Source organism: Montipora capricornis, chromosome 8 (genome assembly GCF_036669925.1).
Source record: "Montipora capricornis isolate CH-2021 chromosome 8, ASM3666992v2, whole genome shotgun sequence".
NCBI classification, from domain to species: Eukaryota; Metazoa; Cnidaria; class Anthozoa; order Scleractinia; family Acroporidae; genus Montipora; species Montipora capricornis.
The window spans coordinates 31,170,719-31,191,182 of record NC_090890.1 but is presented as its reverse complement, the minus strand read 5'-3'; the positions used below and the strand labels follow the sequence as shown (position 1 = coordinate 31,191,182).

General features: G+C 39.2%; 1 protein-coding gene across 3 annotated transcripts; it reads left to right on the top strand.

Moving 5' to 3' along the window:
• The first annotated feature begins 606 nt into the window (after positions 1-606).
• LOC138059213 (N-acetylglucosamine-1-phosphotransferase subunit gamma-like) lies at positions 607-18,693 on the top strand. Of its 3 annotated transcripts, none has more exons than XM_068904776.1 (10): positions 607-699; positions 795-858; positions 4,041-4,089; positions 4,265-4,298; positions 5,472-5,526; positions 6,059-6,142; positions 14,256-14,352; positions 14,849-14,963; positions 15,298-15,542; positions 17,999-18,693. In XM_068904776.1, the coding sequence occupies exons 1-10, from the start codon at positions 627-629 to the stop codon at positions 18,368-18,370; spliced, it is 1,188 nt and encodes a 395-aa protein (XP_068760877.1). In that variant the 5' UTR covers positions 607-626; the 3' UTR covers positions 18,371-18,693. The 3 variants fall into 3 exon arrangements, with proteins under 3 accessions (XP_068760877.1, XP_068760876.1, XP_068760878.1); XM_068904775.1 differs by having other exon boundaries at positions 15,298-15,578; XM_068904777.1 differs by having other exon boundaries at positions 610-699; positions 5,459-5,526; positions 15,298-15,578.
• Positions 18,694-20,464: the final 1,771 nt, after the last annotated feature.

The following is a 20,464-nucleotide window of genomic DNA, read 5'->3' as shown; positions in this document are numbered from 1 at the left end:
TCAGCTCAAATTTAAAATTTCCATCTCATAACGGGTGGTGTATCTGAGGATCGTGTCAATATACAGCCCTATGATTCATTACAATAAAGCTTCAACATCTTCAAACTAACCTGCATCAATATATGGGTGGGTGGGTATAGCAGGTCCACATCAGCTGAACAGCTGCCAAAACTTCAACCTGCTCAAACAAACAAATAACAAACAAACAAACAATCATTTGCCTTCTCGTGTGAACATCTTGAACTTCGGTAAATCAAATGCCAAACTCCACTTCTTTGGGCCTTTATCTCGTTTTGTTCGCAATTTGATCATTAAAATATTCTCATCCGAACGCCCAACAAACTCGAAGAATATCCATAGTGATAGAAAAGTGTGTAATTTTGTTACAATCTTTCATCTCTCTTGACAAAATATTTTTCAAAGTGTAGATCGCCCGTTTAAAAACCCGCTGACAACGCGTTCAAAATAACAATGGCGCCGAACTCGAATAATTCGATTCCCTTCGCGCATGCTCAGACAAAATGCCCATGTGCTCCAGTTTTTAATAATACATGAAGTACTTACCAACGTGACACCTCTGGCACTGGAACCTAGACTGTGGCCCAGACTTTTTCTGAAAGTAATCGATGGACAAAATGGAGTCTCCCTGTGGAAAAGTTATATTAATAATTTCTTTCATGTTGTACTATTTGATTCAGGGTGAGTTTCAATTTCGGAAAAGAAAGATTTCCTTGAGGAGAAATGCCTTAGCAGCAGTAAAATTTTTTAATTTCATCGCTGATTGCATTTTTTAGTTACAAGGCCAGACAATCTTAAGGTAAAGATTGTTGAAGAACCAGCTGTCTACAGGACGGGGATGTGAGTGCAACATTAAATCAAAGTCTCTGTGAGACACATCATTGATGAAATGTAGGGCATAGGGATATATACTCGACGTGACTAAAGGTCAAAGGAATACACCGTTTTCGAAATATCAATATTCAGCTTGATAGCGAAGCAGAGACGACAAAAACAATAGTAACATGTTGGAATGAATGTGAAAAATATTGATATATCATTCACGTTCCTTTGTCTTTGTCCTCTAAACCTCTGTTTCAAGCTGAATTTTAATATATCGAAAGTGGTCTATTGAGGCAGACTTGGAAAAGTTGAGGCATTGAGTTACTGTGATCCCGGGGTACATGTGCTGTCGCCAATTTCCATCCACCAGCCCCTAGGCCTCCCAGCACTGGGGATATATGTAAGGAGTCATTAGTGGGTTGCCGTATGGCAATCCCAGTCTTAAAGTGGGTGGCATTTGTTCGGTGTTATTTTTTTTTTTTCCGTGTCAGTAAAGGTCTTGCCTGTCACTCCCTTGCTAAGTGGTGTCTTTGTGCATAGAGCCTTCTGCGCGTATTTTCTTAGGATCGAGAGGGTAGTGCGAAATGCGTAGATTTCTCTGGTGGACACAGTAGAACGATTAAACTTAACCGGCAATGGCGTCGAAAGTCATGTAACGCGAATGGCGTTTTAGTGGATCTTTGAACAAAATATACCCTTATGAAGCTCAATAATGGCAAGGCAAAATGAATACTGAACAAGACAGGCGGTGGAATCTTAAAAAGGACGAGTAATGGACTTCAACAACAATCTGTCGCCCGTCGAGCCGTCTTTTACCAAGTGTACTGTTATGTAGAACACTGAAGATTCGTAGGGCAGCGATAATAGTGAATTCAAAGACTAGACCAGGTGGATTGGATGGAATTTCAAGCATTAAAATCGCTGAAAAGTTAAGATTATTTTCATAAGGATGCAATTGGGTGTCTTCACCACATGTTCCTTTGATCTCACATAATTGTGTTTTCTCTCAAAATATTTGCTTGTTTTCGCTTTCGCTCGAACATATTTACCTTTATTACATGTCTAGTGAATAGTTTTATCCACCGGGATGAATTTTCCGTCGAAAAATTGGTTATTTGGGTGGTTTTTGGCAAACAGAGGTTAATTATTCGTAATGTTGGAAAGCTTTTTTACTTAGCTTTAAAATGATGTATTTTTTTCCCCCTAACTTTAAATATTTTTTGAGAAAAAAAACATTTTTTGGCGATGGCTGATTTACCACGGTTTTCTCACGGTTAGGAAAGTAGGAAAAAGAGTAAATAGGCTGGTAGCCAGGTTTTTAACCTCAGAAAAGGATCTGTTTCGTTGTACGAATGTGTGAGGACCTGTGAGCCAAAGGGCCTCTGCTGGTATGACTTCTGGGTGATCCCTTAATAACTTCTTACTAATCGAGCGCGAGGGCTGTTTTGGGGAATATTGGTCCGAGGTCGTGACAGGGCCAATATTCCCCAGTATGGCTTGAGCTAGCTCGGTTAGTAAGTAGTTTATTGTATGGTTTTTTAATTACCTTTTGCTTTGTTTTTGCAAGCCCGTAATCAGCCGTGGGCATTACGGGAGAATAATGCCCTACAATCAGAGCGCGCGTTATATCGGCTACAAACACAAGCCATATAATAAATGGTCTTAATGACCCCCCAACTTGAAAAAAAGTGCCTGGAATGCTGCACGTACCACAGGCAACCCAGTGTACCCTCACGGAGGGTCTAGTTCCATTTAAAATCCACACCCCCCTGAAGAAAGATAACCTTAACCACAGGTAGCCCAAGCCCAATATATGAGTATCTGTACTGTACTATATTATGCAAGTCTGTAGAAATATAAAGGATTTGATTGGGGAAAATGGTTTTTCTCATAAATTATTCAAATAAAAAAATAGCTTACCTTGCTTAAGTTCTTGTGTGTCTTTGTCTCTGGTATGGCTTATGGGTTGATGAAGAGTGATTTAGGTGGTATTTGGTTCCTCTTCTTTTCCCTCTATGTATTCTTTTGCAAGGTTGGGGACCAAGACGAAGCCTCAGAATGGAATCACGGCAGGAAAAGAGCCATAAATTCACTCCCAAGGCTTCGATCGCCTCCAAATTCTATGTCGGTCACGGACATTACCTCTGCTACCTATTTGTCATCTTCATTTGTGCTTCTTGTACATACACTGAGAAGGAATTAACTTTTTAACTACCAATGACCACTTTACTCTGTCTAATGCCAGACAATTTTACTCGTCAGTGGGGGGTCCCTCAGGGCTTAAAAGGGTTACAGTAATTAACAATATCTAGGTCCACTCAAAAAACATGTTCTCGTTAACTTTTTAACTCCCAATCACCACTTTTAGATTTGAGTATGTCTAACGCCAGACATTTTTACTTATCAGCGGGGGCCCCTTTTAAAGGGTTAAGGGCCGCCAAACTCTGCAAACATTTGCTTAGAGAGCCATCGTATGAGTCTTTAGTCACAAGCCGCGTTACCAAAACTGTTGGAATTTCGATTGGTCTCCATTATGCCCATTGACCAATCGCAGGTTACTAAGCGATCTTCCAATGGTCTCGGTGATGCAGCTTGTGAATAAATCTCATCCGATGGCTCTGAAAGCAAATGTTTGCAGAGTTTGGCAGCCCTTAATTCCTTCGAATGGGTGATGGAACTATCATCCGTGATCTACATGGAATTTTGAGGCGATCAAAGCCTTGGGAGCGAATTTTTGACCCTTTTCCTTTGGGGATTCCGTACTTAACAGTTCATCTCGGTGCCCAACCTTGGGAAAGAATATATAGAGGGAAAAGAAGAGGAACCAAAAACCACCTAAATCGCTCTTCATTGACCCAGAAACCATACCAGAGACAAAGACACACAAGACTGAAGCAAGGTAAGCAATTTTTTTATTTTAAATCATAAATATTTGTTAAAATTTTGAGAAAAACTGTTTTCCCCTTACAAATCTGTGTATTTCTACTCTTGCATAATATAGTACAGTACAGATACTCATATTTCATGCTTGGGTGACCTGTGCCCTAACCCTAACCTTTATCTTTGTCAGTTTTTTCAATAAGCAATTTTAATAACTATTTTTAATTATTTTATTTTATTATAATTATTTCACTTATATATCACATGTTGATGCATAATAGTGTTCATTTCTCTCTTCTTTTTTTCTAACTTTTAAAAAGGAACAACTATTATCAAGGTGCAAGGACTTCTTCACTAAATGAAAACAAGGTATTGTGCTCATAAATACTAAATTATGGTCATCAATTTATATGACAAGTAACCAGTATTTAAAGGGGTAGGTCAATCAGGAAGCCACACACTATAAAGCCCTCTTAATTTAAAATTCATGCATGATCAGTGTAGTCTGAGCCAGAAGTTGTTGAAGCTTTTTATGTTGTTACAGCTTGTTGCTAGAGTTAAACCAAGTCCTGTGTCAGGTAAGGTGACTTTACAAATAATAAATCATTGTTATTATTGCCAGACAAACATGACCTTGAAGTGTGTAACTTGCACCTCTTCTCCTTGGAACAAAGCTGGGGATTTTAGGATACCAATTTTATGCCCAAATATGGACAAAAATAAAATCAAAGCTGCGTGCACTGGAAATGCACGAGCTACGTTACATCCAAATAAGGGACTTTTTAATTAAACTCAAAAAAACCCCAGCTCTTAACCAGTCTGAGAGTTAAAGGTTCAAGTTCGTGAGCTTCTGTTAATGGAGGCTGGGTGCCAGGGAATTGTCCGGGGGCTTCCGCTGGAGGCCGATCATCCAGTCCCTAGACTGAGGACCACTCCCATGCATGGCTGGCAATCCCCACAACCCAGCCATAATATAAGTCCCCCCACAGAAGGCATGGAGGCACCTGTCATACTTACAAGTAGTGAAAACAGGGAAGGAAAGGAGAAAGGAAGACAGCTTTAAACACACATGTATAGCACAAGATGGCTAACAACAAGGCTTGCAAACCATGTGACTGAATCATTGACCTGCATGGATGTAAACGATAATTATTATGCCACAGGAGCATGACTACTGGCCACTACCCACTCTTTGTTGTTAAACGTATTAATTAATTTGCATTTAAGTGAAGCTAGGGGTAGATATATAGTATTACATACATGTATGTTATTTTCCTGCTTCTTTTTAATTAATTTATTGAACAATTTAAATACAAGTTTTTGTGCAGAGTGCATTTCCTTCGTTATTTGTTTTCTTGCCTTTAGGGTCAGTCGAAGGGGTCCAGGTTGCATTGAGATGTGTTTGTTTTGTCTTTTGTACAGAATAAATGAAATAAATACCTCTCTATGAATTCAGGTTTGAGATCGGTACTGTAACTTACGGACCAAGTTTTTGTCCATTGATTTATGATTCATGTACAAAAGTGCATGGGCCATAAATCAACAGGAGAAAACAAGGATCGGTATCTTACAGTACAGAGAGAGAAAGTGAGGACCTTAGTGAGTGTATTTATGATAATTTATTTCTGAGGTAATTAGGGCCGTACTTTAGAATACGTCCTGCTAGATTAGGCTATCGAAGTATGCATACTATCTGAGAAATACAAAGTCTTTTATAATCCACTCTAATGTGTCTCAGATACAATTTTCAGGCCCACCACACTTGAGAGTTTTAGCTGGAAAATGTTTCTCCTTGACTTATAATGGGTAAGGAATTAAACATATGAGCTGCCAGCAATTACAATAAGGAGTATGATTATCATTTTTATGATTATGATCTTTTATTTTCCATTTACACTACCTACACTGTAAGTGAAACCATCCTGAGTAACTTTTGCATTTGATCACTTCGTCATGGAAAGTGGACAATGCAAGTTTACTACGAACATACTTCAAACTCTGATGTCGTGTTGGACAAGATTTTTAGACTATTTTAAGTTTAGACAAACATTAGACCTTCCTAAATGCCTTTAACACCTACAGACAAAATAATAAAAGATCAATAACAGATGCTTGTGAAACACTATCCAGTTTATAAAGAATTTTTTGTCATTCAGTATAGTGTTCAATTCCAATATCTTCATATACTAATCGTCGTGACAAGATTAGTATCAGGGAGCGCCCTGCCCCTTCTCTTTGATTATTGACTCGGTTGTTAACTTCCACTTATGCATGTCTTTTAAGGTATCAGTCAATAATATCAAAAAGGAAATTAAGAATAACTTTTGTCCTTTTACAGTTACAAGTACGAGTTTTGTCCATTTTATAATGTAACCCAAAAGGAACAGGCTGTGAGGTGGAATGCATTTGCTGGCATCTTAGGGTGAGAATTTACAGGTTTCTAATGACAGTGCTAGCCATAAGTTGATAACTGTCAACCTCGTTCCCAGGGTCTCTCTTCTCTGCCTCCATTGTCGTTGAGAGAAGACCCTGGTTCACGCTGGTCACGTGTCTCCCAGAATCTGGGAGGTTGGCGAAATGTGTGTTAGGGGATGGGTGGCAATGTAGGCTTTGTTGACATTGCAAAGAAGGGAATCAGCACGCAATTGATTTTGTGGCCAGATAACCATTGACAAAACGTTTGACAGCAGTATTTTATGTACTACACATATGGAACCCGATGTGAAAGAAAAAAAGTTGTGGTCAAATCGATCAGACGCCACAGAAAATATCCTCACGTTATTCAAGTTTTCATCCGTGTGAAGGTCCGGATCAACGAAGAATGCTAATAGTTTGGGACAATTTTAAAGGAAAGAAGATTTTGTCGTGCAAGAAAACAAGCGAAACGGTTATCCATGGAAAACAAACATGTTCAGCGATCAGCCGGTGTGTTGTTATTTAAGTTCTCGAGTCACATATCGACCTCAAATCCATCAAATCAAACTGTATTAGCATGTGCAGGTATTTCATTTTGTTCTTTGATTTTCGTTTTTCTTTCGAAAGTTAAACAACGTGATTGCTAAGGTCGCAATATTGTACAGCGAGTTGACAGTTTGACTTATGATATTTATATTTCAACAACTTCGTGTAAATTGTCGATGTCGTTAAGATTTTTTTTACAACTGCACCGCTCTTTAATAGGGTTTATATTTTGAGTCGCATTAAAATAAAAGAGACATTTTTATCAAGGAATCGTAGTGTTTGGTGTATTCTTTTATGTTAGTGTTTGTTCTGAAGAAGCAACTTTGGCTACAAACGAAATTAATTTTTTTTTAAGCGAACGTCAATCGCCGCTCGACATTGAAGTCGTCTTGTCGATCACAAAAGCTCTTGCTTTTAGTTTGACCGCTTTTGTGGGAATTCATCTCCTGTGGGAATATAACATCAGCTCTTTTGACCTTTTTATTTTAGAAATGCCTTGTTAAACGAATATTTTTTCGCCCAGGTGCGGTTGCGGAATCAAAATATAACGAAAACACTACCCTAGTGGAAAAATGTTTGTCGACGAGTGCCACGTGACCAGCGTGAACCAGGGTCTTCTCTCAACGACAATGGAGGCAGAGAAGAGAGACCCTGGGAACGAGGTTGGGTAACTGTCAGGTCTGAATGGATAAACTCAGATTGTTTGATTCTGGTCAATGAAGAGAAACGATACATGCAAGGTATGAGGAATCATCCTATGTTAATAAGCACCACAGGCAGTAAAGAAGCAGCACGACATGTAGAACTTGAGCATACCGTACATATATACCGGTACATGTGCTATTCCTGTTGACATTACACTGACACCCTGCAGGCTTGTGATCATATTCTCAACACCCTAGCAATAATTACAGCTCTCTCTCTCTCTCTCTCTCTCTCTCTCTCTCTCTCTCTTTAGATTCATCAGTCCGTATTATCTACCCTATTTCTCTAGGACTTTAAAAAAATAATAAAACTACTTCAAGCACTGACTTCAAAAGAGTGGAAGCTCTAACTGAAAATGAACAGTATATTAGTTAAAAACGAATATCAATATTATAGTTATCATGATATTGGGTTTAAAACCCAAAGAAGGTAGCAAATACTGAATGCTTGGCACATCAGTCAAAAATTCCGTAAAATTTCTCAGTTAAATCGTATTTCAAAGGTCTCCAAGTTAAAGAACATCTCTGCTCAACCCCTCTGGATTAGGTTTATTTTTCGTGTCTTTCCATCTTATTTTTCCATCTTAAGTGTTGCTTGAAGGTATATATTCGACAGCACTTCAAACCCTAAGATTTTTTTGAGATTCCTGGAAAGATTTTGCCCTTTAAATCCCCTAAAAGCAACGTTATACATATGTTTTCTTTTGGAAACTTTAGCGCTTATTGAGAGGAACTCTTCCGAGCCAATTATTTGGTAGCCAATGAAATTGCAGGTAATTTATCTCCAAAAACTATTATGTAGCAAATACCCGTTTTTGGTCGCAAATACCCAACTTAGCTGTAATTTTTTTCTTGCTAACGTAAATAACGTAAATAATAGACTTGATAGCGAAGATAGAAACAGTTCACAAGATCGCACTTGTTTTAAAGCAACCTGCCTAAACATAGAAAGCTGTTTTTAAGCCTCATTTCATCCTTTTTTGGCCGAAAAATGGACAAAAATCACGTTTTTGGCATTAAAAATTCTTATAAGCGATTTCTTCTAAAAGTAGGCTGAGAACATATTAAATAAAACTGGTCCAAACCATCTGCATAACCCTTTGTGGTATTTTATGGAATGTTTCGCGAAAAACCTGTTTTTCGCAAATACCATCATTCCCCACCCCTCCCCCCTCGAACTAAGTTGATAAGGAAATGGCACTCGTTAGTCTTCATGCGGGTGTGTCTGCAGAGAAGGTGAGAACTTCGAGTTCATTTTAAGTGAAAAGCAGATGAAGAAGCTTCTTTTCCAGTAAATATCCATAACCCACGACTCTTTATGGATGTTTAGGACATCATAAAGACGAAACTTAGGGTGCGTTCGATTGACCGTATTCTGGAATAGGAATACATGGAATATAAGTTAGAAATCCTTCGTTTTTACGGAGATTCACGTTAAAATTGTCAAATATCTGCTAAAATGCTATTTTAAACATATTTTTATTATCCTTGTTGCTTCGAAACGCGCCAAACATACCGTTTTAATCATTACTCAACGTATTCATATTCCGGAATAGGGTTAATCAAACACGCCCTTCTTATACATTAAGGCTTGACGGGAGCCCACGAGTCGGAGCATGCCTCTCCCATGCAAGCCCTCTGAATGAACCTTTGTGCGTAGAACGCCACGAGTTCTTCGGCTCTGCACGCACTGTTTAGATGATGGCCAATCAGAATAAAGTTATTGTCGAACAAAGACAATAAGCAAAAAATAATGTACGCAAATTGATGTAAATGTGAGTCTCCTGGTGACGTGTTACTTTTAAAAATAGAAAGATATGAGCAAAGGTTGACTCAAGGATATAGTGCATAGGGAGGCTCTTAGTCATGGGCTCCTGGGTTTGAAGGTGAATTGAAATTCCCAAAGGGGTGGGTGTTGAAACAAACAACCCTACTATGTCTCAAATGGCAGGTACATAGCGAAGATATCGTTGACGATACCTAGGGTCCTTTGTTTCTGTGGTTGGCTCATTTGAATAACAAAAGCAACGTTTGTAAAAAGTTATCTTCCCTGTTCATTTCGAATTCCACGTAAATCTTCCGATCGTGCATCTGAAGCCCTGTGCGACAACACACTCGCTTAGTAAAATAACAGCATTGCACCAGCATTGCAGAGGTCCATAACTTGATGACAGCCGGAGTGGACTAATGTCGGCTTTATTTTTATACCACATCAAGAATATTATATAATCATGCGGAAAAAGTGGCAAATAAAGGACTTAAGTATATCCGTTTTCACGCTAATTCCTTACCTTGTGGCACTGTCCAAATATGGTCATGGTAGCGATCACCGAAACCTATAGCTTTGTCATCAGTTGTTGAAAAATAAAACTATTACTTCCTCAATCTTACGTAAATTGCCAGAATTTGAGACTTCTAGACTTGCACTTCATCAGCTATGTCGAACGAGACATTGTACGTTATTTCGCTCTATACTTAATACATTTTAAAATATTGACAGGCAATGTACATGCACCAGGTAAGGTTTAATAGCATCCATCTGTCTCGCTGAGGTTTAGTCTTTTGAACAGTTGCAACTCCTGCTGTGGGTGGACACGTGGTGTGGAAATCATATTGTGGTTTACCATGGTTAACACTATCCTAGGAATGGCACATTAGTGTGCATGGGCATACACTAACGTACATGACCCTACACTAGCTAGCCCACATGGGCACACACTGGAGCACACACTGGCCTACATGGGCCTTATTGGTAATCTAACACCCAGCCAAATCGGGTACAAAACAGCATGGGAAGGACTAAAAACTGAGTAAGGTCACAGCTGCGAAAACTCATGACTCGTGGCGCTGATTCTGCTGTCGCCTGTGCTCACTCTTCTCTTCGTACTGGTGCCCTCTCCTTCTCTCTCACACTTTGACACTGGTCTTGACGGTAAGCTTCTAGGCATCTTGGTCTGCGGCTATGGCTTCCAGGTCAGCTGGGTTGATGTTGCCAGCCCTGAGATCTCGTTTACAAAAGTCCTTGAATTGAAGCATTGGCCTGCAAGTAGGTCTGGAGCCTGACGCGAGCTCGCCTTAAAGGATGTCTTCTGGGATTCGGCCATCCTGCATGCAGATGAATGGCCGAGCCAGTGTAGATGTCCCTGAGAGAGGAGGGCAAACATGCTTGGTGTTCCTGATTTTGCCAGTACTTCTTTGTTTGGGATACATTGCAGCCGGGTGATGCCAAGGATTCTCTTAACACGGCGCAGATGGAAGGCATTGAGTCTGTACTCTTAGTAGGTGTACAAAGTTCATGCCTCACTGCCGCAAAGCAGTGTGCTCAGAATACGGTAATTTCATCATACATCATATATCATATATCATATCATATATATCTTTATTTACCCTCACATTTTTAGAGTAGCTTGAAGTAGCTAATATCTCCGAGCATTTACCCTCCCAACCATGATACACTACAGAAGACAGACCACAACACTGGGAACTACATGCCCTAGTCTCTGCGACAAGTGTGCGGGTTCTTTTACGTCCCACAGGATTATGAACATTAAAGGGTTGTGAGAGGGGACCTCCGGCTTATCGTCCTTATCCGAGAAGACTAGAGTGTCTAACCATTTGCAGAAGTAATTACAAAGGCAGCACTTTCTCCTCAGTTATTTAAAGACCCTGAGTGTTGGTCCGGCCGGAGTTGAACTCACGACCTCCCGCGTGACAGCCCGGTGCTCAACCAACTGAGCCACCGATGCGCGGTGAGTTACACAACTTCTTTACACGAAAGCCGTATAGAAACAGAAGTAAATACTGTACAACTACACTAAACATATGCAAATATGTAAAGCCGTATGGAAACAGAAGTAAATAGTGTAAAACTACACTAAAAATACCGGGGGTATGTACAAATAATAAAAAAAGTAAAATATAATCAACAGTTTGCCTGCCTACTGGCCAGTTTACTTTTAAAGATAGCTTTAGATTCGGACGCTTTTATGCCAGTTGGTAAAGAATTCCATAGCATTCCTCCTCTGTACAAGAAAGACCCTTTTATAATATTCTGTTTTTGGAACCAGGTCCAATACAACATTATATTCCGTATTTCTTAGCTTAGATTTATAAGGGTTGTTCTCGCAGGAATCCGAGAAAAGGTCGCTTAAGTAACTTGGTACATTTCCATTCACTGCATCATACATTAATAGGCTTAAATGCCTTTGAAGCCATGAGGCAAGCTCTTCCCAGTTTAGTTGTTTTCGTATTTGTGCTGAACGAACATCATAACCTTGAATAGTTATTATGCGTGCAGCACGATTTTTCTGGATACTAGTGACCATTCCCTGGTCTAAATTGTCCAAACAATGTCACAGTTGTCGAACACAGAATGGATAAGAGATTTGTAAATTGTATGTAGAACATCTAATGGTACATACATACACGTGCCTGTTTTAGACCACGGAACGATCGATTTATTTTTGATCAAAGTTTGTCAACATGCTCGTTCCATTCATGATTTTCATCTAAGTGAATTACTAAATATTTTGTTGTTTGTTTGCTTGTTTCTTTTAAGGATGGTGCCTACCATTGTTATTGCGCATATGTTCTGCGCATCTCGAGATACTCGAATTTCCTATAGGTGGTCTTTATTAATGCAGGGATATTTTTGCGCGGTTTAAAAGTATGCGGAGAAACCAGAACTTAGCAAGTGATCTTGGTATCCAAAAAGAAAATTGGAAGTAACCAAGCATTTTTCAGAGATAATTAAGCTTCAATTTGTAAAAGAACGCCATACATTGCTTTGTATTTTAAAGCTTTTTACAAACATTGTTGATTAATTATCTTCGAAAAATGCGTGGTTACCCTCAATTTTCTTTTTGGATTTCAATAACACTTGTTAAGATCTGCTTTTCCCGCATATTCAGTAAACCGCGCAAAAATACCTTTGAATTAGTAGGCACCGTACTTAACATAATTGTTGCCAATCTTAATTGGATAGTCTCTTCCTAAGTTAGATAATTTGAAGGTAGTTGTTAAAAACATATACTCCGTTTTAGTAACATTTTAAGCTTAACTTATTTGCAAAAAGCCAGTCCCTAACGTGAGTTAGGTCATTATTTACCTTGGCATATAGTTTAGCAGTGGATAGAGAGGATGCATATATCGTGGTGTCATCGGCATACATGTGTGCTTTGGTATGCACAAGACATCCAGGGAGATCATTAATATGTATTAAAGTGCATTATTAGAAAGCATGGAGGTCTCCCAGAGTCTCTTGGTTAGGCGGGCCCTTGCTGATGCTGCCTTGTCGATCTGGGTGTTCAGCTTGGTGTACAGAGAGGCGCTGCTGGAGATGATGAAGCCAAGGTAGGTTAAATCCTCTGCAACCTCGAGGGTGTGGTCACCGAGTAGGATGCAAGGGGCTCTGCTGATATCTTGCCCCAGGATGTTTGTTTTCTTGAGAGTGATTGTGAGGCCGAACTCGTGATATGCGTATGCAAAGCACTGATTAGTCGTTGTAAGGCTTCCTCAGTGTGTGCAGTGAAGGCAGCATCATCCGCGAACAGCATCCCCGAAGCAGAACTTTGCGCACTCTGGTGTTCGCGCGCAGGCGAGCAAGGTTGAAAAGGCTCACGTCACTCCTTGCGTGGATGGTGCTTCCGTCTTCAGTCTGATCGAAAGCGTAGGGCAGCAGCAGAGATAAGAAGGTGCCGAATAGTATTGGAGCGAGAACACAGCCTTGTTTCACGCCACTTTGCTTCATGTAAGTAAATGCACTATTGAGGCTCCTCGCGTCAGCTCATAAATTAAAATAGGTGACCGCAAATTATGGACGTTACCACTGATTTCGCTATTTGTCTTCTATGCACACAGCTTTTAAACAAACGATTGTTTGATTACTTTAATCTGTCTCCCTAATTCTATGCACATGCGGACTCGATTGAGCAGGTGACAAACTTTGCGCCTGCGTAAATAAGGACCTTGTAACCCCCTTATTTTGCAACTTCATTCGTTTATATCTCCGTTTTCGGACAGCAATCGTTTTTCTTCTTTTCATAGCAAGTTAAATCAAAGATTTTCAAAACATTCTATATCTGAAAAAAGAGAGATATATTTCAAAAAACTGTCGTTTCTTTAAGACTGGTCTATTGATTTTTGTTAAATGTTACACCATGTCAGAGATTGTTTCTTCTTATGGGGTAATGCTGTATGGGAAGATTTCGTTGTCCCATTTTTTTTTTTCAAAAAAAGACAACAGATGTTGATTTTAAAGCTTAAAGAAATAACCACTTGCTGAATATGCTACATTAACAATATGAAGAAAGATACCAACAACCACTTAATGCAAAAACCTAATGTACGTATTTGCTACGGTAGCAAATACCTATTTTATGTAGCAAATACCTACTGTCACGTCGCAAATACCTACCCACCGTATTTGGTACGGTAGCAAATACTCATTTCCGTATTTGCTACCGTAGCAAATACTCATTCAAGTAGCAAATACCAACCAGTCAGTATTTGTTACCGTAGCAAATACCTAACTTTGTTAGCAAGTACTGACGTAAATCTAACTCTCTCTCTCTCTCTCTCTCTCTCTCTCTCTCTCTCTCTCTCTCTCTCTCTCTCTCTCTCTCTCTCTCTCTCGTTTTTTTCCACTTGATTCTTTTTTTTTTTTTTGCATTGCCCGGGTGTGAAATTGAAGTGGAAAAGAACATTGGGTGCAACTTTATACAAGTAGGGTGCATGAACTCAGTTAGTACACGTTATAGGACACCCTGATTCCAAAAAGCTTTTCCACACTTAAGACCATTTACAGCAAATTACCCTAATTTAAAAGCAGAAAGTAAACACCAATTTTCTGTTTTGTGTTTATTTTGTCAGAGTTTGGAAAGAATGGGTTATTGTTAACAACACATTCGAAGCCATGCTTCTAGCAAATGGTGACATGTGTCCTGGCGAGAAACCACGTCAAACCAAGGTACAACACCTATGTTATGTCAATGCCATGGAAAATGTACTATCTGGGATTGGAAAAGTTTCAGTATTGCCATACGCAGCCATGATTATGCACACTTTGCCCACAGCTTTATACAAAGTATAAACCCTAGGAAAAACCTAAAGCACAAGGTACAGTACTTATTAGCTTGGATAGTTGAATCTTACCTTGCATATAAAAAAATGAACATTCGGAACCATTAAGGCCTTGATTCGTTTCTTGTAAATGCCAAATCCTTTTAATGATGTCTGAAAGCATTACCGGTAAATTTTCTTTTTGTGTTCTGAAAACGTGCTGAAAACCTTGTTTTTTGGAATTGGTACATGTAGGTTGTACAAATTGCTTTTCAGGACAAAAACTGTTTCGAGACCAACTGGAATAGAGAAGCCTTTCTCTAATCAGCATAATTTTGTTTACTCTTGGTTAGCCTTTTGTCTAATTTATTCTTTTCACTCCATCTTGGTGCATGTTTCTTCAGGTGAAATTAATGTGTGGAAATCAAAACAAAGTCTTGTCAGTTGTGGAACCTATGATGTGTCAGTATGAACTGCGATTTGAGACTCCTTTAGCCTGCCCTATTGATGCATTTCTTGGTAAGACAAAGTTCACTCTCAAAATGTAACCCAGGGAACTCCCCTGTAATAACAATATTATTAGAGGTACATGTAATCTATATAAGAAACTGTATTTCTGAAGAGCAATAAAAATTCAAATAATTTTTTGAGTCTTATTTTGTGGCCTGGTATCAAAAATACACTTGGTTTTCTTTTGCTGTAAGCTGAGAGAGTTCAGAGATGTGTCATTAATCAATAACATTTAAATTAAAGTTTAACATTCAACAAGTACAATGAAAGGCCAAATCATAACCAACCTTTCAATAAGAGTAGAAGACATTTAACCTCACTTAGAATCTCTGTTTCCTCTTAGTGTATCCTGCTTTAAGCCAAGAGGGAAAGAAGGAGTGGGAGCAGATAGAAGAGGCGCTTTATCGTGAAGAAATAACACTTCAAGGCTACAATAAATACAGAAGAAGACTTTTTCAGAAAGAGATCTTCATCCCTCCAGACAAGTCTGAGAAGGAGGTTAAAAAAGAAGAGGAAGTGGTGTCAGAGGCAGTAGAGCAAGCTTTGTCCTCCAATATAGGAAACATTCATTCAGCCCTCAAAACAGCTGTTAGTATTTTTCAATCCAAAGAAGAATGTTCCAAGGTAATTTAACTTGCAAATGTACATTCTCACCAAATCTTAATTAACAAGTTCAACTGCAAAGGCTACATTAACCGGGAAAACTACCAACGCATTAGAAATCAGAAATCCCTACCAAATGGAAAAGAAATTGTATTACTGGTGCCCTCCACAGAGCGATACGCATTTCTTCTGATTTGTTTCAACATTGTCAAAGCAATGTTGAAACAACCTTTTTAAGTGCAGGATATCCTAAGCGTTTTATTTCTCACACAGTAAACAGTTTTCTGAAAGATCTGGACACCAGAAGATGATATTTTGATTCCTAATTTCGTTTTCAAAGAGCGCAAAAACTTTTTTGTCGAGATCCTTAATTAATATACTGCAACAGAAACGAAAGACTTAGTAATACCTTCATTTCCAAATTGAACAAATTCTTGGGTTTGAATTACATTTTCATCATCCTTTGGCAAACTAAACAGATCAAAAGCCTTTTCAATTTGAAAGACAAAAACACTCATTGATCACATGTGGTCTATAAAGGAGACTGTTCTTGCAGTCACTGTGACATTTACATCAGTGAGACCATGAGAAATGTGCAGGTGCAAATTCAAGAACATTCCTACATACATGTATGTAATGATTCTGAACCGGGTCTCTTGAAAACAAAGACTCCTAAGACTCCCTAAGACCCTAAGATTGGAAAATGAAGAAAAGTAACCCAAAACCATCAATTTGGCTAACCCTAGGCCTAAAAACCAACTTTAGGCCTAGCTAGGGTTAGCCAAATCGAGGCTTTTGGGTTACTTTCTTCATTTTCCAATCTTAGGGTCTTAGGGAGTCTTAGGAGTCTTTGCCCATCTCCTACCTGAAAATCCTTCACATTCCTTCAGCTGGCGTATACTCTGCATGTCGCACTCCTTTTATAAACGCAGAGTTTTTGAAGGCCTAATGATCCAACAATGGAAACCTGCTCTAAGCAAATTCATTGCTAGATAGACATGCACAATCACGCGGACAGTCAAACTACCCTGAAGATGGCTTAACCCATTGACTCCTGGGGGTTCCCCATTGACAAGTAAAATCATCTGGCGTTAGACAGAGTAAAATACTAAGTATGGGTATCAAAGGGTTAATGCCGAAAACGTTCGGTTTTTTTTTTTTTTTACTTTTTAAAGAGTTTTTACCCTTATAAATATTAGTCAAAGTAGCAATACCTCTGATGGTGTAACTGGGAAAGCTGTGGTGGGTAAAATTAAAAAGGCAAAAGTAGTTTGGTCAGTTAAATTGGTGCAATTTGGATTCCTGCATGTAGTTGTCTAAAGGACAGTGACTTCATACCAAGTACTCCCCTTAAACCCCAAAGACCTTGATACAGGGTTCATGCTACTCCTCAAAGTCCTTGAAAAGCTCTGGAATTTAAATTTGGACTTCAAAGGGTGCTTGAAAAGCCCTTGAAAAAAAGTATTTGGTGGGAAAATGTTGAAATCTCAGTCAACAATTTTCACCGAAGCAAAAATTGTTGAGATTGCACCATGCTAAGTTGAAGAAACATTTCAAAAAGTGAACCCAGATTTAACTATTGGGGAAAGATTATACAAAAAATAAAAATAATGTCCCAGCATGCACTTAACTCCCAGGACATGGGAAAGAATAATTATCAAGGTAGGCTTTTTCAGCAAAGAAAACACTGCAACATGATGTATGGCACAGAAATCTTCTTACAAAGATTCCTTGAAAACTCCTTGAATGCTCCTGGTATGTTATAATATACAAAATTCAGCACAAAGTCTGTTAATGTTTTTAAGACTAAGGCCTTTAATGCATGGAAATGTTTCTCTGGGTTAGAAGGGCCATTCCCCCAGCTACCCTTAACAAGCCAACATTGCTTACCTTTGAAAACTGAAGGAACCATTTTAAACAAAAAACCAGGCATTGGTTCTGCTAAGAGGGTGACTTACTTGGATCATTCTTACACGTCCATTAGGTCACCCCCTGTCATGTACCAAGAGTCACCCTTTTAGACAAGATAAATATAATTATATATAAGTGGTGAGTTGGCTTTGCATTTCTTATGTCTCACAGACCTGTAGGGAAGTGAGGAGTTGAAATCCCAAAAGTACTCGTCACCATTCTTCACGCCCCCTTCCCCAAAAAGGCAACTCCATGAGTTCTTTATTAGTTCAAATCCCTCTAGCAACACGGGCTGCATACATGCAAAAATTCAAATAAATTCACCTACTTTTATGCTCTTGTATTATTAACAAAGTGAACAAACATACATGTAGCAGATGCACCAGGCTGAGCACTATTTCCTGGCAGTGGAAAAAGTGATGTGATTCACTTTGCTGACGCTTATCATGCATTTTTTGTTGCTATCAAAGTATAATTATCCACCATATCCAGTCACTTGGTAACAATCTTTTACCTTTTTTTTCCGACAGGCATACAATGACTTATTAGCTGAACTCCAAAGACTAAGAAACCAACTAGGTATTGGGAGTCACTTGCAAGGTGTGAACAGAACTGAATTAGCATCAAACAACAGTTTGATAAATTCACCAGATAAACTAGAAGGGAGAGGATTTGTGAAGAGCAATATGACAGCTCCTACAAATTTGACTAATGGTAGTCACCTCCCTTCAACATTAAAAGGCAAGAGAGTGAAGAGTGTGGCAAAGGAAACAGCAACAGAGCTTACCACACAGAATAAAAACAATTTGAGAGGAGATAATGGAATTTTGCTGCATCCAAGGGATCATCATAAGGATAGAAAAACTGTAAAAAGCAAATTAAGTAAGAGTGGGGAATTCTAACAAAGACCGCATTAATAGTTTTGACTGGTAATCAATATCGCAGTACAACCTTTCAGTTGTTCAGGGGTATTCTTGGTTTGCATCCACGTGATGATAATTATGGCCACGTTGTTGTACAAAACAGTAGAAAATGGCCCACAATTTTTGCATAAGAGAGGCAAATTCCCAAAAGAGATTTTACTGCTCGTTGTTCTGTACACCAACATGGCTGCTGTGACATCAGAAGACAGCTTAGAAAACGTGTTTTCCAGAGATCAGAGATAGCAAAACTAGCAGTTACATGGACCAACACAAAAATTAGGTATTAAACAAGTTAACTCGAATTGACGATCTTGTTGAGATTTGGAATCTGGTGTTTTGACTGTTGGCCCTTCATCAGGGCAAATCAAGAGTTGGCGACGTATGTGGGCCGTGAAAGGTTTCTTCATATTGGGTTGTGAAGTACACGTAATTTTATTGGGTGGAACACACTAACATTGAAAACAAAAGAGAAGCGTTCACTGATTCCTTGGAGATACTGTAGGTTGTGCCTCTTTGTGCTTTACTGTCTTCACTTGGTCCCAGTTGTTTGAAGGGTGGATAGCGCTATCCACCGGATAAACCACTATCCACTGGATAACTCAATTGGTTTTGCTAGTGTTTATCCACTGGATAGTGCTATCTACCCTTCGAACAACTGGGGCCTGATGAATTGAGACCACACTGTCATGTTTTGGCTAGAGTGATATTTCCATTCTGCCAGAAAGGTTTTAAAAGTTGTGCAATATGTCACATTGATGGAGATACATGTTAAGTGCTCAGTGATTTTTACAGGTCCTTAGGTCCTGAATTTTGTCAATGTTTGTGGTGAAAGGATTAGTTTCATATTGCAGGAACGTTTACCAGAGGTTTTCACTTTCACGAACTGCCTCCTCACCTAGGGCCCAGTTGTTCAAAGCTTGATTATGCTATGCTGGAGACTTGTTTCATTTTTTTTGCCAATGAAAGAAAGTTTCCATAAGAGTGTTAGTCTTCAAAGTTTGAGTTACCGGTATATGTTTTCCTTTGGCATTGAATTACATTATACAAACTTTCAAAAGTCAAACGTAAGCAGGTAGTCAACCACGGATCAGTGTTAATCAGCTTTTTGCACAACCAGGCCCAGGAGTACATACAGGTTATTGACCCAGTGTAGGTCAAGATGGCTGGATATTGAGTGTTTATGGACTGAGACAAAGTCGAGGTCCGTAACCATGCAAAAAAAGAACAAGGCCAATATCCAGCCATCCTGACCGAACAAGCTTGGTCAATACCGGATTTATTATATGGGATAAAATATGAAAAAATGATCTTTGATCCTGCGGGACCATGCGAGAAATCCTGAGCGGGCAGTATAGCTCCTCTTGCCTGCTTGGGTAGCCAATCGCAGCCCGGCATTTGGTTGATCTTGCCCGCTCACTGAGCTAGTCATATAATAAAAGTGGGTAACCTTGCAATGGACTAGCATCTTGTAACAGGAAACCATCATTGAATAGTGCATCATCACTGTGAAAACATGGGCATTGTTAAGCCTGCACCAGTGGAACACAGTCTCAGCTTTGTGAACAATTTGTCTCCCTAGGGAGCTCAATACAATGTTATGATGGTTAAAGGTTTGATTTCAGCATGGGATTCATTTTCTTTCTACTCATTGCTAAGCAACCACGGATGGAACTGAAGCATTTAAGGACGTTCGCACCCAATTTGCTACTGCGCATTTTTTTGCGCATGACATGCATTGCAGACCACAAAGGTAAACACAATGCTGAAGGTGCAAACATTTTCCACAAGAATGGAAAGTGAAAGCCTGTGGCATCATGGGATAGCTGTGGACCCAGGTCTTCTCGGAAATGTCACGCAATGACGTGACAAAGCAAATAGACAATCGCTTTGAGAACTTCGCAGCGATTTTACTCTCTTGAATACTCTGTGACCCCCATTTTTCTTTCTGTAGATCATTCCCTTTCCTGATTTTGTCCATTTTAACAAAAAAATCTGTATGTGAGAAGTTACAAATATTTCACCTTTTATGCTCTCGTGTGACCGAAGTTTCCTTTCTTAGACTAATATGTACCG

Excerpts from the sequence above, each read along its gene's own strand:
- LOC138059213 (XM_068904775.1), top strand. The coding sequence starts at position 627 with ATGGACAAAATGGAGTCTCCCTGTGGAAAAGTTATATTAATAATTTCT. Across the intron at positions 14,353-14,848 it reads AGAAACCACGTCAAACCAAG|GTGAAATTAATGTGTGGAAA; the intron begins GTACAACACCTA and ends ATGTTTCTTCAG. Across the intron at positions 15,579-17,998 it reads CCAAAGAAGAATGTTCCAAG|GCATACAATGACTTATTAGC; the intron begins GTAATTTAACTT and ends TTTTTCCGACAG.